This window comes from Rhincodon typus, chromosome 3 (genome assembly GCF_021869965.1).
Source record: "Rhincodon typus isolate 14 chromosome 3, sRhiTyp1.1, whole genome shotgun sequence".
NCBI classification, from domain to species: Eukaryota; Metazoa; Chordata; class Chondrichthyes; order Orectolobiformes; family Rhincodontidae; genus Rhincodon; species Rhincodon typus.
Window position 1 is genome coordinate 59,758,177 of NC_063334.1, and position 25,879 is coordinate 59,784,055.

General features: G+C 38.5%; 1 protein-coding gene across 1 annotated transcript in view; it reads right to left on the minus strand.

Moving 5' to 3' along the window:
- Positions 1-25,879, minus strand: part of vps13a (vacuolar protein sorting 13 homolog A) — a 330,557-nt gene that overhangs the window by 247,969 nt on the left and 56,709 nt on the right. The window contains exons 8-17 of the mRNA XM_048593475.1: positions 25,252-25,311; positions 25,075-25,155; positions 24,003-24,060; positions 20,261-20,388; positions 15,841-15,947; positions 13,083-13,254; positions 10,738-10,800; positions 10,355-10,484; positions 4,612-4,706; positions 391-533 (exon numbers count right to left, since the gene is read on the minus strand). Of these exons, the coding sequence (XP_048449432.1) occupies positions 391-533; positions 4,612-4,706; positions 10,355-10,484; positions 10,738-10,800; positions 13,083-13,254; positions 15,841-15,947; positions 20,261-20,388; positions 24,003-24,060; positions 25,075-25,155; positions 25,252-25,311 (1,037 nt within the window). The remainder of the gene's footprint in view (positions 1-390; positions 534-4,611; positions 4,707-10,354; positions 10,485-10,737; positions 10,801-13,082; positions 13,255-15,840; positions 15,948-20,260; positions 20,389-24,002; positions 24,061-25,074; positions 25,156-25,251; positions 25,312-25,879) is intronic.

The window sequence follows — 25,879 nt, forward strand, 5'->3', positions numbered from 1 at the left end:
AGTTCACAGACAAATCTGTAAACAGGCACATGGTTTTAATTCCAACTATGAGGAGTTTGGGAGGTAACAAGGGTAATGTTAAAGGAGCAACAGATGAATGGGAGTTTGCCTGTTACATGGAATTTCTGGTTAATCAATGGAAGAGTTTAGGAGATCGGCAACTTGAGCATTGTCAAAGATTCCCACAATCTCCCTTGTGAATAACAAGATAAAATTCCTAAAAGAGTTAATTGTATACATAGTTACCAAAAAGAATAGGCTGTTAAATTTAACTTGCATTCTTCTACATGTTCATTGCAATCACTATTTCAGTCATAGCCCTGGGAGAAAAGTAATATCATTTACTTTAATTAGGGATCCATAGATATGTTATAAGTCATAAAAACGTACTTTATTGCTTGTGCTCCTGGTCTCTGGGTTAGCATCATGCTCAAGTCAATCACAGCAAATTTCATGATCTCTGGCTGGTCGTCTTCTTCTCGAATGGAAACGGACATGCTAACAAGCTTCACAGCAAGTTTTACTGCTTCATACTATGCAATAAGATCGAGAACAACAGTTAGTATTTACTGTACAATGTAAATAAACGTTACATTCAATTTCAGAGTCAGCAACAATAACAATGACCAGTTCAGGCAATGCTAGCATTTATGGCCCATTCCCAATAGTTCTGGTGAAGTTAGTGGTGAACTACCTTTCAACCACCGCAATCTATGAGGTGGGGTGTAGTGACACCCATAATGCTATTGAGAAGGAAGTTCTAAGACTTGGACCCATTAACAAATAAGAAATGGCGATATAGTTCCACGTCAGGATAGTGACTGGTCTGAAAGCCAACTTGCAGTTGATGGTGATCCCATTCATCTGCTGCCCTTATCCTTCTAGATAGTTATAGTGCTGCTTTCCTCAATCCAGTGACCGAGAAGCAAAGCTACCTCGACCCCTCTGCACCTACCACTTCACTGCTCCTTGTTGATCACTAATCACTGTTTGAAACAAAGAAAACTCAAAACATAAAGACTAATTACTAGATGACACATGATAGCAGGCCACAGAAACAGGCAAAAAAAGCAGAACAACCCTTGCAGCCAGAATGCTGGACAAGTACTACGTTGACTACTGAGTAAAACCACGGTTGTTGAGAAATCGCATACTAACGTAATAGAAAAAAGTTTCACTTTTCAATGGTTTATCAAGACAGCGGGCTTCACAATTTGATCTGAATTGGCATGGAAATCAATTAATTGCTGAGGAGCATCAAGAAACAACTCATGGTGCTTCAATTAGATCTCTGCAACGTACATTAGTTTCCACTTACACACAAGAATGCATCGGATGTGGTCAAAGAAGTATTCTTCAAATGATCTCAGAGACAGGGGATCTGAGAAATAACACACCAGGGCAAATACATTATCCTTGGTGACTCAATGCCAGTGTTGGTACAGACTGTAATACATGGACCATAGTACTGGTACATCAAACTGGTCTGCTTTGCTGTCTGGGTGAGCTGTATAACTAGCATTTGCCCAAATCTGTGAACGGTGGGCATCATCCTGAGCCAGTCTTTGTGCAGGGTTCAGAATAAAAGTTGCTGATAGCATCCATTATCTGTCTCCAATGCAACATCCCCACCACCAGATTTTGATTGATGTTTCCTCTCAACCAGCAAATTGAGGCTATTTAAGTGGTTGAGGTTTGTGAAGAACCATTTGTCAAAGCGGCTGATAATGCATTAGTGCAAACGTTGGACACGCCTAATTTTTATGGTGTCCTTCTCTTAGATGAGTTACTAAACATGTTCCAGAATTCACTTTGCTTTCTACATTACCATCCAGTTCAATTGTGTTCTTCCATACTGATGCATAACAGAAGAACAAGGTCCTCCAAGTGCAACAAGTTTGACCTTACAATCATTTAAACAGTGTCAGCTTTGAAAATAACCTCAGACAGCACCTTAGATCAAAGTGCTGGTACATACTGTACTACATTATACCACAAGAGAGACCTCAAAAGAGATGTATTCAATACACCACCTAAGGTGGTTCAAAATGCTGGTGAGACCATCAAGTTTTCAGAAGTATCATCTCCTTGAAGATAACACATGAAATGTGTTGACAGAGTCAAGCCACAGAAGGATTTTATGGAAGTTATCCAAAAAAAAAAGGTGATCAACAGACAGGAACTGGAAATTTTAAAAAGCTATAACGTTTGCATAGACTATAAAAGGTAGCAGACACTAAAAAAGATTCTTGGCAAAATTGAAAGGATGTTACTTATAGCACAGAATCAGAGGTGCTTGGATTTGGAAACAGAAGCATCAAGTCTGGCTCCTCAAGAATGACTAAGACGTAGCCAAGCTAATAGATGCGCACAATGCTCATACATCCTACAGATAAGAAGAAGAAATTGCCAAGAAAAGCCAATAACACCAAGCATAAAACAGGATGCAGGGCAAACTAAGAGAAGGTAAGGCACCAATGACAGGGGAACATCACTGCGGGATTTCAGGAAACTGCTGAAAAGCATAATCCGAAGGTTCACCACAAAGATCTGTAAACCGCCCCAGAATTGATGAAACAGCACCAGTCCTCTCTGAAGGTAGCAATAAGCTCCATACATTCATGAGAATCTCTCATTCAGCAAAGCACTTGAACCATCTTCTGAAACAAGGATTCACAGTGGGTGAAAACGTCATTAAATCATTTTCACACCATCACATTCTGGATGATATGACCTTTGATCCAACTCAAGCTGACATCACCAAGGCAATAAAGCAACCATATAAAAGACTCTGGGATCTGACAACATTCCACCTTAAATATTCAAACACACAGGAGCTCACATTGAAGAAGAGAGGCTAGTGAGTTTCCTAACACTGCAAAATTAAAGAACATTAGGAGGAGGGGAGCTCTGCCTGAGGTGGTTATGCTTAAAATGCTGGAGATATACAGTGTTGAACGTGAAGTTTCTAACTATAAAACTGTTAGAGAAGATTTGAAGAGAAGGCCATGCCATAATAAAGTAGAAGGCTTTAGCAATCTGGATCTTTATAAATCTTCTGATCATTACTCAGACCAAGTGGTTATCTTCCAACTTTTGACTGTAATCCATTTTGAATTTATTTTGGTGGTGGCTGGCTGGTGGGGGCTGGTGGGGGCTGGTGTTGGTGGAGGAAGAATACAATGGTGTTGAGTTTAGTAATTGTGTTCCTTATACTTTCAAGGGAATTTAAAATAATTGACTATTCTTGGGTTTAAAAAAACCTTTTGATTTTAAAAAAAAAGGTGAATCTTGTGTGTTTTTTTTAGAAAGAGTTAACATCTGGTTTTTGGATCATGACAAAATAAGCAAGAAAATGTTATTTGTCCTTCCTTGGGACCAAACATGGAAATCCTCAATAATACTGATGTTAAGCTCCCACAGGACAAACAGGTATGACACAACATCAATACATTCTCCAATATGGACTTCGCAGGCAAGATCTGTAGATCCAACTGCTAGTAATGATTTGGTTTAAAATCATATAAGATGACATCAACCAACTCAATGCACAACTTAATGCTTGTTGTTTAGAACAAGTGTTGAGCAAAGAATTCATTATCGTGATGCTGAATCCTAGGATTCAGTAGTTTCCAGTGATGCTTCCCCATATGCCTGCAAATTCAAACAGGGGGCCAGCACCTACTCAAGTTTCAGCCACAAGAAGTAGATCTACAGATGTATTTATATGAGATTTAATCCTGAAGGAGAATTCTTTGTAGGAGCTTAGTTGTCACTCAAAAATAGGAGGAGATTTGGCACATTACTGGCAATACCAATTGTGATTTCTTATTCAACATTGCTTTGAACCCCAGGATTTGGGCAGGTACTTGTTCTTTAGATGCTTCTAGAATTAGACTTCTCGTGAATAAGACTTCAGTTCTTTTCCTGATGCAAACCAGATTATGCATGTGAACAAGCTACTGAAGGAATGAGCCCAAAAAAGATACACCTTTTACTGAACAAGATGGAAAGAGGAAGAAAGAAATGATAATCTTGTTTTTCTTTCTTTCCTGTTAGCAACACCATGGGAGATCAATTATTCACACCACAAAAATTTTAGTGAAATAATCATCAAGCAAAAACAAGGCACATCAACTCTCCTGAAAGGTTACATTTCCAATGGTTATGGAATAAAATACAGCAATCATTTAAACACCGGCATCTACGGGAGCTGGAGCGTATTGGTTCATCAAATATTCTGGCTGATCAAGATGTCCGCATAATTAATGTAAAAACACACACTTAAGTAATAGAAATGTAATACAGTGGGTACACACATCACAGTTATACTTCATTTACAGCATGAATGAAATTACAATGCAACTTTGCCTTAAATAAAAATTACCAGCAGAGAGCCTTCTCACTCACACCCTCAACTGACTATTCGGACATCACAGAGATCGTCATAATACAGTAAACCTCCAAAATTTCATGTACATAATTTTTGACGATTTATCAAGAGTGCCAGTTCAAAAGGCGCCAGTTAAAACAAAGTATTAGTTTCATTTACTGTACTGTACCAAATAATGGTGCAGGAACAAGTTGAACAAGTAATTTTATAAAACCTACTCTTTTAGGCATTGTTGGATCCACCACAGTTTCACTATATCCAATTGCTGCATAGAGTTTAGCTTTTTCTTCAGGTGTCATCAATAAATCAATTCCTAAAAAACATTTCCAAGAAATTAGGAAAAGTAGCTTTCTACATTTTAATTAGAAAACGGTTTCAGACCAAAATGAATAAATAGTTTAACTGACTTGTCAGTTCTTTTACCACACTACAGACCAAAATTCTAAAAGTATAAAATCGCCCCATTGACTCAAGCCAATCATACAGTTGTAGAAATTGTCAGGTTCAATACAGTGTTCCTTTTCAAATAGCAGAAAGATTACTTTAGCACTCAATGTGGAAGTTGGAACAGAAGCTTACTTTAAAATCTTGGCTAATGATTCTAGCTTAGCAAGTCTGTTCTTATTTTTTAAAAAGTTGCTTTCTTTTCATTCCAGTGGGGCTAGCCCGATTGTGGTTCTGTATCGGAGATAAGAACTGCAGATGCTGGAGTCAGGGAAAACACAGCGTGAAGCTGGAGAAACACAGCAAGCCAGGCAGCATCAGAAGAGCAGGAAAGGTGATTTTTCAAGCCAGGACCCTTCTTTAGAAGAAAGCCCTTCTGAAGAAGGGACCCGACCCCAAACGTCAACTTTCCTGCTCCTCTAATGTTGTTTGGTCTACTGTGTTTCTCCAGCTCCACACTGTATTGTCTGTGGTTCTGTATGAAAGCTCTTAAAGGAATCGCTGAAAAGGTTAGCAAAAAGTATCTGAGAGACAATTCCAGCTTTTCCACTAACTGGACAGAAAACACAAAATTACTAAGTAAAAAGAAACAAATTAATATTTCAGGCAATCATCCTGGCTTATATTGGGACATACAAGGTTCTCCCGTCCCCTCTTTCCCACTTCAATTATGACAACTTCATGAATGTCAAAGTGGGAAAATCCATCCCTATTAGTCAAATATTAGTAACATTTCAGTTGTCATGGGTCACTCTTCTGAAATTAGGTTCACTTATCAAGAAGCATTTGGATATTTAGGTAATGGCCAACAGATTAACTTCAGTTGGTTGTGCTCCAATCTAAGAGCTAGAAGGGCAGCACGGTGGCTCAGTGGTTAGCACTGCTGCCTCACACCACCAGGAACCCAGGTTCGATTGCAGCCTCTGGCAACTGTCTGAATGAGTTTGCACATTTTCCCCGGGTCTGCGTGGGTGCTCCAGTATCCTCCCACAGTCCAAAGATGTGTGGGTTAGGTGGATTGGCCATGCTAAATTGCCCATAGTGTCTAGTGTGGGAAATGCAAAGATAGGCAAGGGGTAGGTCTGGGTGGAATGCTCTTCAGAGGGTCGGTGGAGACTCGATGGCACAAATGGCTTGCTTCCACACTATAGGGATTCTATGATAAGTATCTTTGGATACACCAAAGGATCATTCGAAGATTCAGTTTTAAATCAATTTCAAGACTGCTCGTTTCAAAAACCCATTTCTGTCGTTAGTTTATTTTCCAAGGATTTCATGGGGTTTGGTAATGACAAGATCAGGAGAATAAATTCACTTTGACTCCTTTCCAACTTGCACTCACCACAGGACTGAGAGAATTGAAGCGAATCCTTGAAGGTAGCAGAATGGCAGCAAATAAAGTCAAAAGTCTGCATGTACGTTACTTAAAACTTGTATTCGTAAATAGTCCATCCCCAAAAATGGCTCAGAGAAGACCAGGAACAGAGAAAAGTCAGAGATAGACCATGTAAAGGGGAGAGGTATATATTGGAAACAAGATTTTCAGCTTATGTAAAAAATGATTCTTTTCAAATTCAAAACAAAAGCAGGAAGCAGCACAAACTCAACTAACCAACCAAAAACAAAAAAAAAAAAAGCTGTCAGTGAAGGAACGGAACAAAGACAGAAACGAAGCCTATTCCATACATCCTATATAAAAGGCAGATGCAGAGTTCAGATCTATATAGCTTTCTATAGAAAATATTTTGAAACAGTGGAGAAGTTGGTAGAAAGAAGAACATGTTCAGTCAAGCAAAGGAGCCTAATGGTGGATCAGGACTAGTCATGCCTTCATTGAAGAAGGCATGAGAGGGTCTGCAGTCATCCAATTGGAAAAGAAAGTTGCAGAGGGAGTGGAAGTCCGTGGTGAAAAGGAGAGAAGGCCAGAAGACTGAAACATTTAAGTGGCAGACCTTATCAAAAGAATCATACATGTACAGGGAAAGAGTTTGAAGGGAAATATCATTTTTGAGATTTATGCTGCAGGGAATAATTTCCTGCCACCTCAGATTCTAGGTTGTGGTGTTATGATTAGAAAAAAATTTAACATAAATCAGTTCAGTGACGGGGAAGCAAACAGACTTGCAAATGCAAACTGGTTTAAATGCGATCAAAAATATTGCAGCAAAAACTGAGATTGAGCAACTTACAGTTCTATCTGCAGAGATTCTGCAGATCTTAGTTCTTTGCCACTAAGGATGATTTTCAGACAAACTTTATTTTGTTCAAATGAGGAGTAAAGGAAAATATTTCATCTCTATCTTTCAAACATCATCTTCATCACTTCCTCTCACGTACAAGTATACACCTTGTAATATGTAATACAATGGTCATTAAGTAGTTCTTAAGTATCTCATCTAAGTCGCTGTTGTTCAGTGGGCAGTCATTGAGTCATACAGCACAGAAACAGACCCCTCAGTCCATGCCGACCATAATCCCAAACTAAATTAGTCCCAACTGCCTGCTGCTAGCCCATATTCCTCCAAACCTTTCCTATTCGGGTACTTATCCAAATGTCTTTTCAACACTGTAATTGTACCCACATCCACCACTTCCTCAGGAATTTCATTCCACACATGACCCACCCTCTATGTAAAACATTTGCCCCAAATGTCTTTTTTAAAATCTCTCTCCTCTCAACTTTAAAAAGGTGTCCCCTAGTCTTGAAATCCCCCATCCTAGGGAAAAGACAACTACCATGAACTCTATCTATACCGCTCATTATTTTATAAACCTCGATAAAGGTCACCTCTCAACCTTGCTCCAAATGAAAGAAGACCCAGCCTTTCTTTATCACTCAAACCTTCCAATTGTAGCAAAAACAAGGTAAATCTCTTCTGAACCCTCACCAGCTTAGAGGGCGAATGAACTATAGGGGCACTAGACTCAGATTTCTCACAAATGTACTATCACCATGAGCACAGGACAACAGTAGATGACCAGCCAATTTAAGTTTTCTTAATTCAAGAATAACTCGATGCCAATATCCCTTTTAAGTCAATCAGGACACAGTAAAGGATTATAGATCAGGATGAGTTGGGGAGGGAGGATAAAACAATGAAATCACAATCATAAGTGCTCCACTTCCAGTTTCAACAGTGAGGTGGAAAGTGGGTAATTTAAGGAGACCATATGCTGACATTTTAACTTTTGCAGCCTCTGAAAACACAGATGAAAAGGTGGAGAAAGGGGTTGGATCCATGAGTTATGTCCTTTCTTTTTTAAATTCAGTTATGGATGTGGGTGCCACTGCCCAGGCCAGTATTTATTAAGAAGCCCTTTTGGCCCTCTGAAAGGTGAACTATATCCTAAACTTCTGCAGTCCATGTGGTATGGGTACAACCATAATGCTGCAGGGGAAGGGAGCTTCATGATTTTGAATCAGCAACAGTGAAGGAACAATCATACAGTTCCAAGTCAGGATAGTGTTAAAGGATTATGGGATAGGAAGGTATTAAAAGAGGTAGGAGCCAAAATATGGAGGTAGGTCACAGATCCGCCATGATTTCCGTGAATGGTGGAATGGGCTCAAGGGTCTGAATGGCCTGCTCCTGTTCCTACATTCCTATTAATGCAGGCTCTTATATCAAAAGGGGTTGAAGAATAAGAGTAACTGTATCAAGGTGCTGGTGAGACTACATCTGGAATAATGTGAGCAGTTTAAGTTCCCTTATTTAAGGAAAGTTATTATTTCATTGGAGGCAGTTCAGAGTGAATTCACTAGGATAATCCACAGAATGGAAGGACTGTCTTCAAGCAAAAGCTAAGCAGGTTGGGACTCTACTGACTGGGAGTTTAGAAGGATGAGAGATTATCCCATTGAAACATATGGTATTCTTAAGGGGCTTGATAATGTAAATGCTGAGAGGATGATTCCCCTCATGGGAGGGTGAAGGACCAGAGGGCGTACTCTCAGAATAAAGGGCACCATTTAAGATTGAGATGAGAAGGAATCTCTTCAGGCAATTGAGTCTCTTTGGAACTCCTTGCCACAGAGAGCTATGGCGGTAGATACCTTGTGTATATAACAGAAAGCCGAGACAGATAGATTCTTGACCAATAGGGGAAATCAAGTGTTACAGGAAAAGGACAGGAAAGTGAACATGAGCAATGTCAGCTCAGCCTTGATCCTATTGAATGTCCCTTTTGGGCCTGCTCTGCCAAAATAGCCTATTTCTGTTTCTATTTCTTATGGTCTTACAGGGTACACCTTGGAAGAGAACTTGCCAGTAGTGGTGTGGCCATGCATCTGCTGCTCATTTAGTCCACGTGCTACAGGTCATAGGTTCAGAAGGCACTCTTGTAAGAAGCCTTGAGTTGTTGCATTCTATTCTGTCGATAGCACACACTGCTGCTGCTGTACATTGATGGTAGAAAGAGTGAAATGTTCCCAGTGTGGTCCAGGATGACCAGGAGCAGATTCAGTGGTCATGCACACTCGCTGCCCACCTCTCACTGCCCCAACAAGCTTATCAGAACATGTCCAACCAGATGTCCCAACACCATCCCAGATATTCCAGCTCTCGTGATGTCTGAGTCCATTTGCATCATTATTACCTCCAGCCCCACCTTCCTGGGAATCTTGGTGGCCATCACGTGCGAAATCAGCAAATAGGAATTTCATATACACTTAATGGTAAGGTCCTGGGGAGTGCTGCTGAATGAAGAGACCTCAAGTGCAGGTTCATAGTTCCTTGAAAGTAGAGTCACAAGCAGACAGGATAGTGAAGGTGGTGAATAGTATGCTTGCCTTCATTGGTCAGTGCACTGAGTACAGGAGTTGGGAGGTCATGTTGTGGCTGTACAGAACACTGGTTAGACTACTATTGGAATACTGCATTGAGTTCTCGTCTCCTTGCCTTAGGAAAGATGTTGTGAAACTTGAAAGGGTTCAGAAAAAGATTTACAAGGATGTTGCCAGGGTTGGACGGTTTGACCTACAGGGAGAGGCTGGATAGGCTGGGGCTATTTTCCCTGGAGCAGCAGAGGCTGAAGGGTGACCTTAGAGAAGTGTATAGAAGTGAGGGGAATAGATAAGGGTGAATAGCCAAGGTTTCCCTCCTACCCAGGGTAGCAGAGTCCAAATCTACAGGTCATTGGTTTAAAGTGAGAGGGGTAAGATTTAAAAAAGGGATCTGAGGAGGAACTTCTTCTAGGCAGAGGATGGTGCATGTATGGAATGAGCTGCCAGAGGAAGTGGCGGAGGCCGGTACAATTACAACATTTAAAAGGCATCTGCATGGGTGTGAATTGCAAGGGTTTAAGAGGGATATGGGCCAAGTGCTGGCAAATGGGACTAGATTAATTTAAGGTATCTGGTCAGCATGGACTGAAGGGTCTGCTTCCATGATGTACAGCTCTGTGACTCTATGACTCTGGCAGATTTCAAAAGGATGTACCCAACAGCAATTTCTATTTTTATTTTAGATTTACATATTTAATATCAGATTTGATAGACAATAAAACATTTTCCTCTACCAGATTTGGAATCTCGTGGTTTCTCTTCTTTTGCTCCTGCCCAACTCCAAGCCCAGTCAAACCATCCGCCAGTTTTCTCATCCTCAATTTTTGCACCTGGTCTGTAAATTTTATGCCCTGTTTTCATAACCTAGGAGAAAAAATTTAAAGAATACATCACCTTTAATTTCTAGGGTATCAAATTTGATATTTAAGCAGCTACATCAAAAAAAAATTTCATTGTTGGTGCGCCATATCAATTATTTAAATCAGTTTACAACACAAAATAAATATTTTGGTATATTCTATAAATTAAGTGATCAAAGAAAACAGGATAAAGAGAATTATGAAATAAATACTCTTGGCTAGCAAAGTCAGTTTGCATTTTAAAATCCTTCAAATACCTCTACTTCTGCTTGCTGTCTTGCGAGTGTAATGTTGAACAAATCAAGGTCCTTTTCGAGTTCCTGAAAAACAAATCACTGATGAAAATAAGTAGAACTCAAATTTGAAAATGTAACTGATGAAAGAGCTGGGGCAAAATGAGAATTGCTTTTTCAGCAAGTTACTGTTACTTGCAATGCACTACCTGAAAATATGATGGAAGACATCTCAACAATTACACTTGTGACGATGCATAATATGTAATCATAATTTGGGAATCAAGATTTTGAAGTAAAAGAGAGGTGTGGTTTCAATTTTGAGCATAATTTTTGTTTAAAAGCAGTCAGAAAGTCATTTAGAGCAGTGAACTAGAAATGTCGTTTCCAGGAAAGCATGTGACTTCAATTCAGAGCCCAGGATGTTAATTTGATGACTTGCTTACAAAGTTGAACTTTCATGACATGCAGAAATACAGGCTGGAGCCCATTAAGGTTCTTCTTTTCTTTTGAGTTCATTAGAGAATCAGGCTTCAGTCCAGGAGAACGGCTTCTTTTAGCTGAAGGGTTTCAATCTGTGAAGCCTCCAAGCAGAGAGATTTTGTATAAAAGTTCTCAAGTTGTCAGAACAGGAGAGAGGGGTTTAGGTCATCCGAACTGGGAAGAAGTGTCCAGGCTATCAAAACTGGAAAAAGTCAGGTAAATACATATGGAGAGAAAGAAGTGAAAATTGACTGACATCAAGTATCTGTAAAAAAAGTGCTGGGAAAATAGTTGAAACTCTACTTATAATCAGATCATTTGAAATTGTCAGATTTCTAGTTTATTTCACAAAAGGGGAAAAAATCTATGTTCTTTCGAAGATGATCAGCCTCGTGTAAACATATTCAGTGACTAACCAATGTGGTTAACAATGGCATAAGTTAAACCAAGAGAGTTCTGAAGAAGGGTCACTGGACTCAAAATGTTAACTTTTCTCCCCCCTGCAGATGCTTGCAGACCTGATGAGTTTCTCCAGCAATTTGTGTGTTTCAGATCTTCAACACCCTCAATTTTTTTTCATTATGATTTTACAAGTCAAGTTTCATTTTGGGTGCCGACTTGTCCCTTACAGTCTTCCGGCTATTAACAACATGGGTATTCATTCAAATTAAGAATTATCCATGAATCTATAAAGAAATAAGTAATTGGGAGGCACTGGGCATTTGAAAAAAACAAGTGTTGTGAAATATATTACATATATTAGGTTTTGAATGTTGCTAAGAATTTTTTGGAAGTAGAACATACAACAGTGGATTATTTCAAATTTTTGATTATGGCTACACACGGCAGGACCACATCAGGATGGGATGCTAAAAGTGATTACCCACTATTTAACAGTTAGGAGAGGAAAATCTGAAATTGATACATCACACCTAGTATTAGCTAAGATTTGGTTAAAAATAAGTTGGATTGCCAGAACAGGTTTAGGGCATCGGAACTGGACAAATGTCTGACAGACATCAAAATTGGAAAGACTCAGGTAAGGAAGAAATCAGGCTTAAAATAAGAATGACACTTCAGTGGGACTGATCATCTGTAAAGGATATTGCTAAGAGACAAACAACAAAATTCCAACCAAAGACATTTCTAAACTATCACAAATAATGTTATATATAAATATATAGAGCTTTCTTTGTTTGTTGTGAATATGGTCAGTGTTTAACTACCATTGTAGCTAAACGCAAATGTTAAACACATAAATGATCAAACAAGGCTTTATTCTGGGTTTTGACTTGTGCAGTATTTCCATCAGCTAACACTTTCAAATTAACTGAACAGTTGAAAGATGAAAAAAGATTTAGAATCACTTATTGGGAAAGGGCAGTGGGATGATAATTATAACTCTTTCAAAGAACTGGGACAGGCAATTGAACGGCCTTCTCCCACGCAATATGATTCTGCATGCAATCTTGAACTGGAATGGAGAAAATGGCTAGTGTCCTGTATTCCTATTAGAAATGCATTTGTGTAAATACATTGGCTGAGAACGGGACTGGATCGATTAGAATGCTTTATTACCACAGACACAGTCTATTGAAATTTTCATTGATTTGAAGTAAAGACAGTGTCACCATAACACAAATTTTGATTCGTACTGGGAACAGCTACAGCCAGGTAATTAAATTGGAGTGTTAGGGCCTTGATTTTTTTGGTTGGTGCTTTCACAAGTTAAAAATTAGAATTTTCCACACAACTTTTTAAAGTCGGTCATTTTGTTGTATTTTACCAAGTATCATGGCATACTTCTTCCGGAATTAACATTAAATTAGTCATATTGCTTAAAATAACTTTTCATATATAAAAAAAAAGTTTTGCAGTTAACCAACCTCAAGTGTGCTGATAAGTTCTTCATCTGGTTTCTTGGTTTTGATTCTTGATTTATAGAGGCTCCTGTAATTCCTCAATTTTTGTCTGTGCTTTCGAATGTGCCTCCATGACCAAGCATTAAGTGCAGGTTTTATATTCTCTTCCAATATGCCATTTATAGCGTATGCCCACCTGATTATGCAAAAGCATGACAACATCTACTTAAAAACAGATTACAAGTCAACATTAATACAGAATTGTTTTAGTTCTTCTTGATGTAAAGAATGTTTACTCTAGATATATGGGCCTCAAAATAAAATGCCTCCAGTAATGAAAGATCAACATGAATGATAAGTATGAAAATGAAATGCTGGTGTGGGTGTGGCTGGTATCATTTTGAAATGTCATTTGCCTCCAAAGCAAAAAGAGTAGACATATCTTAAATTCCTACAAACCTCGCAACACAGTCTCTATTGCCTACTGAATTTATCATGATCCATATAAAACGTGCAGTAGGCACAACATGCATTTGTGGGAAGAAAAACTAAGGCTGACTACAAATGTGACTATAGTAGGTCATGGCTGAAATTTGGGGATAAGTGTAGGTTGGGTTTGGCAGAGTCTAAGCTAAAACAAGAGTTCTGGGGTCTAGAATTTTATAAAACTGATCAACACATATTACGATTTACAGTAAATATCTGTTCAAATTAAAAATTCAGTTAAAAAAGAGTAGCATACTCATCTGTGTTTTGACATAATGCCAAATTCCAGACAAAGATCCATAAGTATAGGTTTTATCTCCTAAATGTCATGGTACAAAGCAACTGTCAAAGACAGTCTTTTTAAAGCTCAGTTCAATGCATTAAAAGTATTCATTTGTTAAAACAAACATTTTTACTATGGGAGAAAGGCAGATTTTACATAATTACATGTAGCACTTTACACATTGGGTAGTTAGATTGTGCTACAGAGTTTTCTTTTCTCCATTAAACCTCTCTGCTAGAAACTTGCCATGGTAAAATATATCTTGATCATAAAACCCATGGCATCTGTAACTCTTTTACTTGGTATATAAAGAACAGCAATAAAACTCCTCCAAATAGAAAACCAGAGCTTGTATTAACAGATAATATCAAGCACGCAAAACAATGCATGCATTTCAACTGGATTCTTAAGTGGTAGTACAGCAAATCACAGCGTCACAATATCACATCATTAACTACTTGGTAACTTTGCAGAATGTTTTCATACTAGCTCCAAAGAGTTTATTACATTCATTACTGTTCATTTAAGTATACCAAATAAAAGCATAATTGACCAACTGAATGGATTTTAAAACTGTATCTTGCAAGCACAAAATTACATTGGACAGAAAAGTCCTGCATTGAGAGTCTTGCATGACATCAAAATACGTGTCCAGATCCCAAAACATTGTACATATTCACTCAATAATTCAATCTATCCTTTTTGCTCCAGGGATAACAGTAATTATGTCATAGAGGGACATAATTTAATCCATCAAGTCAATTTTAACAAATCCAGGAATATCAGTAAACAGTCCACATATATATATATATAGCAAATTTTAAATGCAAACATAAAAATGCAATTGTTGTCAGACCAAATTAGGTATTAGTGTTTTGAGTAAAGATTTAACTTTTCAAAAACTGCATCACTGATTCTACAGTACAGCATACATTTTTATACAGATATGATAAATATAGAAATCATCCAAGTATTGCAATGGATCACAACTAGAAACTAACATTTTCTAACAATTCTTAGAGTAAATGTTCTTATCCTTCTTTAGAATTCATTCATAAGATGAAGGAGTTTGTGGCTATGCCAGCATTTATTGCTCATGCCTAGCTGCCTCAAAAAGGTGGAGGTGAATTATCTTCTTGGAACACTACAGTCAGTTTACTGTAGGTAGACCGATATCGACCTGCATGATTTTGACCCAGGAACACTAAAGGAACAGCAATAGATTTCAAGTCAGGATGATGAAGAACTTCCAGGATGTGGTGCTTTATGTATCTGCTGCTCTTGTCCTTCTAGATGGTAGTGCTCTTGGGTTTGGAAGGTGCTAAGAAGCTGCGAATTTCTACAGTGCATCCTATAGATGGTACACATGATTGCTGGTGAGTGATAGTTTATCAAAGTGGTTTCAATCAAGCAGGCTGCTTTGTCCTGGACATGCTTCTTTAGAGTAATTGGAGCTGCACTGATTCAAGCATTTGGGAGCATTCCATCACACTCCAGATTTGTACCTTGAAGATGGTGAACAAACTTTGAGTAGTCAGGTGGTGAATTACACACTGCAGGATTCCTAACCTCTGGACCTCCTCTTGTAGCCACTGTATTTATAATGGTATGTCCAGTTCAGTTTCTGGTTTATGATATCCTCCAGACTGTAGACCGAGGGGGATTCAGTAGTGATAATTCAATTGAATGTCAAAGGGCTATAGCTAGATTGTTGGAGATGGTCCATTCATTGCCTGGCACTTGTGTGGCACTGAAGTCATTGACCACTTGTCGGCCCAAACCAGGACAACGTCCAGGTCTTGCTGCATTTGAACATGAACTGGTTCAGTTGCAACACCATCTAGACAATAATATTACCATATTATTGCCTTACATACTTCAGTGAACACAATAATTCAATTAATAAGCAAAGTCAAAATCTATTGCTCTCCACATTTTTTAAAAGAAAGCTTCTATACCATATTCTTTCAAGTAATCGTGTTTGCTTCCAAACCAGCAAATTGAAATATTTACCATTTCCTAGCATTGTTGTGACAGGGGACATCCGGCCGATATTTTCTATACGGCAGATTTCGTGTCATCATATCAATTGATCCAAGTAACTCCATGATGCTAAGATACTATTCAAAGGAAAAAAAATAAGGTTATTTATGGAAACATAACATACTGTTGTGATTCAAATTGATGTTATTAAAGAACAAGTCAGATCCCAGAATAAATCTCACTTGCAGAGAGCTTCATTTTAACGAGGTGATCTTTTGTCATTGAAGCAAACACACAATGCTGCAGACATGGTTGTAACAAAAAAAAAAGCAAGCTTTTTTATTGTGCAAAAAAAAAATCATATCACAAGTTTAACTGTTTTAAAACACACAATAAAATTGGATCCCATTAATCCCAGAAGTACTCCTTCACAAGACACACACCAGAGAGAATTCCCTTCTTCATCACATCTACATGGCTTGATTTAACTGATGCCTCAATTTATGGTCTTGAAAAGAAGATAGCTTCTTCCCAAATTCTTTATACAACTGAACTTAGACTTCTTCTGTTTCAAATAATCTGTTCGAAGTTTTTAACCAAACCCTTCTGGTCTGAAAGTTTGAAATGGCCCTATTTACACATAGGTAAGTTCCAAACTCGCTCCCTACTATAGGGAGCCATTGTTTTCCACAATGTGTTACAGGCAAGAACTCAACTACAATCAAAAAAGGGTTACTTCAAACTAAGTGTTTCTCTAAGCCAAAAAAAATTATTCCAGAACATTCTACCCGAAGCCAAATGCACCACTATTTACTCTGTTCGCTTATAAAGTTATTGAAGGACAATAAAACTCCAGTACTCCCTAGGATGTCTCTCCCTCAGTTTTTTAAAAAATCTTTTATGGTTACAGACAACTGACAAATTAATGATTAAAGCACTTCACTGATATCTGGGGAGGACAGAGGAAGTAGGGCCAAGTAGGGGGAAGGAGGGGAACCAAGAGAGAGAACAAGGAGGAAAAAGACAATGAAAGAAAGTGGGCAAGCGAGGACCAAAACTCCATTGAGAGGCAGTGTGTGTGGGACCTATAGCCCGAGGAGGTCATCATGTCATCGTGTGTGAATCCATAACCCTCTTTCCGAGAGCACCTACCCCTCAAGGACTCGGAGAGAATTTCACAAAGCTAGGTGGTGAAGGAGTGTTCAGTTAATCCATGGCCTTTGCCTCAGGCCACTTTGGGGAGAGCAGCATCTCCTCATCCATTCTACCACTTAATTGCACCTTCTTTTTGGTTACAGGGTCTGACGGTGTGGATGCTGATAGAATGCCCCCTCCGGCCAGTCAGTCTAGACTGAGAGGAGTAGGAATTCCATTGCCTAGAGTGGAAGCTCAAATTATTAGGTTTGATCAAAGACAAACAAACATCAGTAGATTTGTGCTACTTGGAATATCAGGCGATCTAGGGACGCAGAGGAAAGAATGCATTGGGACAAATGATCAACTATGAGTTAACTGATTAGTGGGTTAGGTTTGAAGAGCTGAATGGCCTACTCTTGATCCTAGGTTCCTTGCTATGACTTTGAAAGGTTTCAATGATGTCCTTCCATAAAAAGATAGTGCCACATGAGAATCTCATGGCACCCAGTTCAAGGTTGTTTAAAAGGTGACATGCACCAGTCTGCTTTCTGTTGCAACTCAGGCAAGCAGCTGCCCACTGTAAACTCTGTGGTGCAAGGTGGAACATACCGAAATATTGACATGTGGGTGCAGGGACTTGTGGTCAACAGAGGAGACAGTAGACAATCAGGAGTGTTCTGCTCAGATGTGCTACAGAGTTGGGATAAGGAGTAGGGGTGCTGCCAGACTTTCTGTATATTTCTGACACTTTTGTTTTATTCAGATTTACAGCAGTATTTGCTTAATGGATACAGTTAACTTGTAGGAGATATAAAATAGATATTTGCACCAAAACAAATAGTTTCAGCAAACAATTATAGCTAATGTAAAGTCCAACTAGTTTTAAAGGCAACTGACTCTTAAATGGACATTGAATCAGGGGACTGAAGATCATTAAGGCAACCCCTGTGTGGCCAGAAACACGAGAAAAATTGCTTATAGTGCAGATGGAACACATTCTAGCATAATATCAGTCAGAAATGAATTAATTTAGCCTAACTGAAAGGAATACAACTCTGAAGCACAGCTGAAGTGTTGATCCCATGACCAGCCTAACATTTCAAACACCATGAACAGATTGAACAGTAAAATGCGTGTGCACTAAGGGGGCAAGGAATTATATACTCATCTTACATACGGCTGTATAAAAGCTGAGCTCAAGAGGAAACTATGGAAACTTGAAAGAGTTGTTGAGTATAAGAGACAATTAAGATGAGACATTATGTGCAACTATCAATATGCTAAATTCATTGTATGAAATGATGGGTTTATATTGATTGGACAAACCTTTAAGTTCACAATCCTACAGGAATTTACAAGAATAGCCCTGGTATGTAGATTTATCAGACTGCACCAAGGTTTAGAAAGGATTTAATTAAATGGGCAATAAAGTTGGTTTGTATTTAATTAAGTTTCAAGTTGAGGGATGTTATTATTAATCAAGGGATTCACGACGGTGGATGCCAACGGAACAATTTCCTCTGACACAGCAAGGTCAAGGAGGCATCTTCTAAAAATACAACTACTAACATTTATAAATTAATTCAAATAGTATTTTTTGACACAATGGAGTTGTTAGAATTTGCATCCCTAAAAGGAACGATGTTTGGTTAACTGAAATTTTCAAAATGGAAGTGGTAGTTCTGAAATTCGGTAAAAGATGTCCCAGGCTATGGACAGCTGACGAGTAAAAATAACTCGAAGCCCACAGGACTCAAAACAGACTTGAGTGGCTGAATAGCCAACTTTTGTTCCTTTAATGAAACATGTAACAAACTACAACCATTTAAGTCTGATATGTCAAGTCTCTTTTAGAAGATCTTGTGCCAAGTTTAGTTTTCCCAGATTTCACTCAGCCAGCCCACACCTCAAAACATCCTTAAAACACACTAAATCCCATTGATAGTGCTAACCTACAAGAGCAATTCTTGGACTACTTCAATTTGACTGTTTTTTTTTTTTAAAAAAGAAACAGTCCTCAGCTATACTACCGGACAACAGCAGCTCTTTAGCAACCACAAGAGGATTTTCAATTGTGCCCTTTAACTTAAACATAATCATAAATAAAAATAAGAACATTGAGGAATTTGGCATGTCTAGCATGAAGCCTATTTCATTCTGAAAACATTTACAAGATGTAAAATTGTGCATTTCTTTATGGAACAAATGAAGGACTGTTTTGAAATGGGTCTCTTGCTGAGGAAAACTTCTACCCTTGGGGCAGGGGCATAAGTCATGGATCCCATTACCATGCCTGGCCCTGCCCCAAGCAAAGCAGGACCCTCCGAGCCTTGCTCCTGGTTACTGGGCTCTCACGTACAACCTGTCCATGGCCCTACTTCTACCTATAAGCGAATGATTCAGCCAGAGATGTCTATTTGTTAAAATTTTAATTATTGTAATACCCAAGTATCATTTTATTGCAACTTTTCAAAAAAAATAACAACAATGTGGTTTCATTTATGATAGAATCATACGGTGTAGAAGCCCTTCTGATTGAGCCTATACCATCAAAAATATACCACAACCTAAGTGAGTCCCATTTTCCCCACACTAAGCCCATAGCCTTGATGTTACAACACATCAAGAGCTCATCCAAGTACTTCTTAAAAGGAAGCGGTTTCAACTACCCTTCCAGGCAGTGTATTCCTGAGCACCACCTTCTGGATGAAAAGATTTTTCCTCAAATCCCCTGTAAAACTCCTGCCTTGAACTATGAAATTTTTCTAACCGATCCTTTGATTAAAAAAGGGAATACCTGCTTTCCATTGACCTTGTTCATACCTCTCAGGTACCCACCCTCAACCTTCTCTGCTCCAAAGAAGCCAACCTAAGCTTATCCAGCCTCTCCACAGCTGAAATGCTCACCCAAGCAACATCCTTGTGAATCTCCTTTACATTCTCTCCAGTGCAAACATATCCTTTTGATATAACTGCACATCTTTAAGTTTAGCATAAATTCTACACCAAACAGTAACCTACAGGGCATAACCACATTTCACTTCAGAATAAAAACAGGAAAAAACTGCGGACGCTGGAAATCAAAAATTGCTGGAAAAATTCAGGAGGTCTGGCAGCATCTGTGGAGAGAAATCAGAGCTAACATTTCAGGACCAGTGACCCTTCCTCATAACTCTTCTTCTGTTTTTGTTTCACTTCATCAGAATGATTTCACCACATTAATTTGCAAATCTGGAAACAGATTCACTGAAATAATGAATGTTTAGAATGTGCTACATAGGAAGCAAGCAAACTGTGAACCCACAATTATTACCTGAGGCCTATTTATTTCGATTGCTATATCTTCAAGATTTACTTCCAAGTTCATTTTTGGCGAAGCAAAGTCAACTTCTGCTCGTGGATTCATTTCGAGTTTAGCTTGGGCAGATAATGGCTGAAAAACTTAGTTTAAAAAAGTTGAAAGGTACATTAGTTCAAATTTTGCATAGAAATTTTGTTTCTCAAATTATGTTAGTATCCAAGTGTCAAAAACAAGATAAATTTATGTCCTTTCATTTGCAGTAAGGAGCCTTCCTCACTCACAGAAGTTCAACAGCCCAGGGGAGACTAAGGGCAATGTCCCTTAAAGAGATCTAGGCACCTACGACTCTGCTACTCCCTGGTTTCATTAGATTGCACACAATTTCTGATCTGTTGATGACTTGCAGCTAGAAAGGAAAAAGGAGTCAATATTTGCACAAATGTCACATTAAACTACTTGCACTCATAAATATCAAAGATAAAGTCAGGGGTAAAAAAAAAATTTTAGTTGCGTACAGCTAACTGTGAGGTGGGTACTCATGCTTCTCAAAGCACGATATATATGCTCAAATAGTTTAAAAACTGCCCTCTAAAACAAGCGTGAACTCAGCTGACACCCACCACTCTTGGTAACTGCAGGTCTGCCTGATGGCCTGAGTACCATTCTCGACACGCACCTGTTTGCAAACTCCTCCTAGGCGAGACAGCCAGCCCATTCTGTAATGTGCATGTGACAACCACACACTGTTTTTGCCTCTCAGTTACAGCATGCTCACTTCTAGCCAAACCCAATTTTGTGGAACTCTGGAACATCTCTATAGACTTGTTTAAGACAAATGCACCTACACAACCAGCCCCTCATAATTTAACCTATAGAAACTTAGTCCCATTCTGACAAATCTGTGCTGCAAATTCAAATAAAATGCTTATTTTCCCATGATGCGCTGCCCGTATATTAATACAGTGTCCTAACAGCACCCTGACTAGAGCAAATCACTCTCACCCAGCATTAAACCAATGAGAAATGAGAAATTAGACAGCATAACTTGTTATTCCACCCTTAAAAAAATCCTTTAACTCATAGATACATTGAGTGAGTGGGCAAAGGTCTGGCACTTGGAATACAATGTAAATAAATGTGAAGTCATACATTTTGGTAGGAGTAATAGTAAGAAGGATTATTACTTGAATGGTAAAAAGTTACAGCATGCTGCTGTGCAGAGGGACCTGCGTGTCCTTGTGCATAAATCACAGAAGGTAGGTCTGCAGGTACAACAAGTAATTAGGAAGGCAAATGGAATTTTGTCCTTCATTGCTAAAGGGATTGAAATTAAAAGCAGAGAGGTTATGTTGCAGCTGTACAAGGTGCTGGTGAGGCCATGCCTGGAGTACTACATGCAGTTTTGGTCTCCTTACTTGAGAAAGGATGTACTGGCACTGGAGGGGGTGCAAAGGAGGTTCACTAGGTTGATTCTGGAGTTGAGCGGGTTGGCTTATGAGGAGAGACTGAGTAGATTGGGATTATATTCATTGGAATTCAGAAGATTGAGGGGGGATCTTATAGAAACATATAAAATTATGAAGGGAATAGACAAGATAGAAGTAGAGCGGATGTTTCCACTGGCAGGTGAAGCTACGACAAGAGGGCATAGCCTCAAGATTAGAGGGAGCAGATTTAGGACTGAACTGAGAAGGAATTTCTTCACCCAGAGGGTCGGTAATCTATGGAATTCCTTGCCCAGTGAAGTAGTTGACGTTGCTTCAGTAAACGCTTTTAAAAAAAAGGTAGTTTTTTTTGAACAATAAAGGAATTAAGGGATACAGTGAGAACATGGGTAAGTGGATCTGAGTCCACGAAAGGATCAGCCATGATCTTATTGAATGGCGGAGCAGGCTCGAAGGGCCAGACGGCCTATTCCTGCTCCTAGTTCTTATGTTCTTAACCTTTTAAAGGATTTTGTGAAGCAAGTACAGTGGCACAATGGGTTAGCAATGCTGCTTCACAGCTCCAGGGACCCAGGTTCAATATCAGGCTTGGGATGACTGTCTGTGTGGAGTTTGTGCCAGGTCCTTCCGTTTTCTCCCACAGTCCAAAAGATGTGCAGGTTAGGTGGAGTGGCCATGCGAAGTTGCCCCATGGTGTGCAGATTAGGTAGATTAGCCATGGTGAAATGGGAATGTGGGGATCTGGTTGGGATGCTCTTCAGAGGGTCGGTGCAGACTTGATGGGCTGAACAGCATCCCTACAATGTAGGTAGATGCCATGATTTTATAAGTAGTTTAATTTCTTTTATGCATAGAACAAAAAACAAACCAATGAGATTTCTACATCTGTCCTTTATCCAGCAGTGCGTTGCTTGAAACCTGTTACATAGGTATTATTGTGAAAGTTTGAAACATTTAATTCTTTATCCTCCCATAAACGTTGTCCAATCTGCTGAACATTTCTATTTTCTATTTATATTTCGTATTTCTACATCTACAATATTCTGCTAAACTTTAATGACTTGGATGGATGCACAGAGAACTAAGCTAGAGGTTCAGAATTGCATAAGTAGGAGCAAGGAAGTTACAAAACAGCATAGTATTGGTATTCAAACCAAGTATTCATCACAGAATTCAATGCAGGCAAGAGCAATATCACTCACTTTGGATTCAACTGGAATTTTTCTATATCATAAGATACTGGGAGCTGTGGAATAACAAAAGGAATTCTGTTCCTTGTACAAACATCACTGATACCTATGTGGAGCTACTGAAAGTACTCAAGATCAACAGAATGATGATTTCTAAAGGGCTGAATTATAAAAGTGAAGAAAGTTATGTCTCAGTTGCAGAGTCTGAATCAGACTCCAAATGAAACATCACATTCAGCTACAAGATCTGAACTTTAGACAGAATACATTGGCAATATAAGTTTAAATGGACAGAATTACATAACTGGATCACGTAATCATATTTCACATGCTGAAACTGGAGGGGAAGAATTTCCTGCAGAAACAACAAGAAGTGAGCAGCGTTGACGATGGTAGGGAAAAGAAACTGAATGCAGCTTGTTTTCAGGCAAAATAATTTAATAGAATGGACTAGAACCAACATTATTTGTACAGCTCCTTTCTTTCCCACATGGCGTGGTGTCCCCTGAAACAGCAAGCGAATTTTAAACAATTACTTTTTCAATCCGTTTGATGCTGTCCCAAATTACTCATTGCTCAGATAATAATCCCGAAATTACTACCCAAGAACAAGCAAATAAAACTGCAGATGCTGGGAAACTGAACTAAAAACAGGAGATGTTGGAGAAAATTAGCAGGTCTGGAATAATAGTTGAGTCACATTGAACTTGAAACATTAACCCTGTTTCTCCCTTCACAGATGCTGCCAGGCCTGCTGAGTTTCTCCAGCACTTCCTGTTTTTACTACCAAAGAAGTTCTGCTTTTTGACTGTAGTGCACAAGATTCTTGGCAGGGATGTATGTTTCTGGTTCCAACATAGACCACAACAACTGGTTCTTTATCCTTACGTGGCCACATAGTTTAATTAGTTTTCAGTAAGAATCTGCCAATTTTTCCAAATTTTAATGTTTATACTTAGGATATTTGTATTTTTATCTATAAGCTGACTTTTGATTAGTCTAAGAAATTGTATTCCTTTGGAAGAGACAGCACAAACTGTGTAGGAATACCTTTTATGAAGTGATTAAGGATATTACGTTATGTTAAAAAGCATACCACAGTAAAAATATGCAACTTACTGAATTGGTAAGTCTCTGGAATAAAGCTGCGTCTTGAGACTCCATTTTTCAAGTCTTTCTGAAAAGGTAATTTTTAATGTTACACAGTAATATCTAGAAATAGCATTTGTTCACACTTATCAGAATAAAACACATTTAAAAGTTCAGGTGTTTAAAAGGAGTTGGACCGTCCATTCAATAGAGTACACAAATCACACATCAAACATTATTCTCAGTAAAAAGCATTTGCTTAATCTGAATTTAGTCCCCAGTATAAATAACTGAGCTATAGGAGATTATTTTCAAAAATCTGCTGCAAACTGGCATTGTAATCGGAGACTGCAAGAATCATCCCAAAATCCAGGAAGTAATAGAGCATCCCACCTGCTTGAAAATCTAGGAATTAAGTGCTTAATATTAATCAAGATAATGCAAGTCAACTGTTCAAAAGCTGTATATGTTTAACATTAAAAGATAACTCATGCATTCATTTAAATACAGTCAACATTGTGCTTTCTCATACCAAAAGTACTGTACCTTATGGATTCAACAATACCAACTGAGATAAAATTCTTATAATTATGCACGCTCAAAGTATGTCTTATGCGCTTTTGCAGTTTAAAGGCAATAAAGATTGGAGGTCACATTCTGTCAAAATTATCCTAACACATTTAGGAAAATGTTAAGATCTTGGAGAGGGTGTGGGGGATATTTACAAAAATGCTACCAGAGATGCAAAACTTCAGAACTTATTTCAATCAGTAAAAACAGGGAAAATGTCCCCTGTTGCAGAAAGATCAAAAACTAGAAAACACACATTTAAGAAAAGATATTGGAAAAAGCACCAGAGGTAACATAAAACAGAAAGTTTTTTCTAAAAACGTGTGGCATTCTGATCATCTGGACTTCACGACTTCAAAATGTGAATGAAGCAGAGTCAGTGATAACTTCCAAAAGGGAATTAGAAAAATATTCAAAAAGGTGGAGGGAGAGAGGCAGTCGGCTCTGAGAGGGGAGGGAGTAGGGCATCAGGGACATACCCACACAGCAAAAAGCGCAGAATCAGAATATTTATCATATAAAGTCAACTCACCAAAGCCTGAACCTGATGGCTTTTTGAATACATTTTGGTGTTGACATTCCAATATGCACAGAGGTAGTCTAATCGAACAAGCTAAAATTATTAAACACATACAAACAATTAATTTAGAAATATCACATCAAAATCCTATTATGTACATTTAATGTTAGAAATGGTAATCAGTTTTACCTTATTGAAGACATGTTCACACTGATCATGCAAGCATGGATTCCATCTTTCATCTGTTGTCTATAGTGTAAGAAAGGATTTGAAATTATGAAAATAGCATTACATTTCCCTGGAACATGTGAGCTGCTCATATTCAGAAAGATAGAATTTCAAAGAGACTAAACAGTCTTGTTTTTGCGCTAAATGTTGGTTTGATGTCACAAGATATTGAGTTCCTGCTTGAAGCTGCAGTTTTCACAAACTTTTCAAAGGCAGCTTAAGTATATCCAGGTATCATTAAGAAATATATTTCTGGCCTATTCTGTTTGGTAGTAGTGAAGATGAGATCAGAATAAGGGCAGGTAATATTGCCAGGTGTCAGTGAACAGCTTCAATGATGGACCTCTGCGTACAGTCCTGGAGCCCAGTTGTGGATTCAGCAGCACTAGGAAGTTGTACAGTCATATTCAGCTTGAGCATGCAGACACACCAAAATTTAAGATTATTCCTACATGAGATTTCTGGGTAAGATTAAGCCGAGGGCTCTGTCGAGACTTTTCAAAAGTACAGGTAAGATTGAAGTGATCTTTGTCCTCAACTAACACGCTTGCCCAAGCAGCAACCACCAAATTAGTATGATGAAAACTCA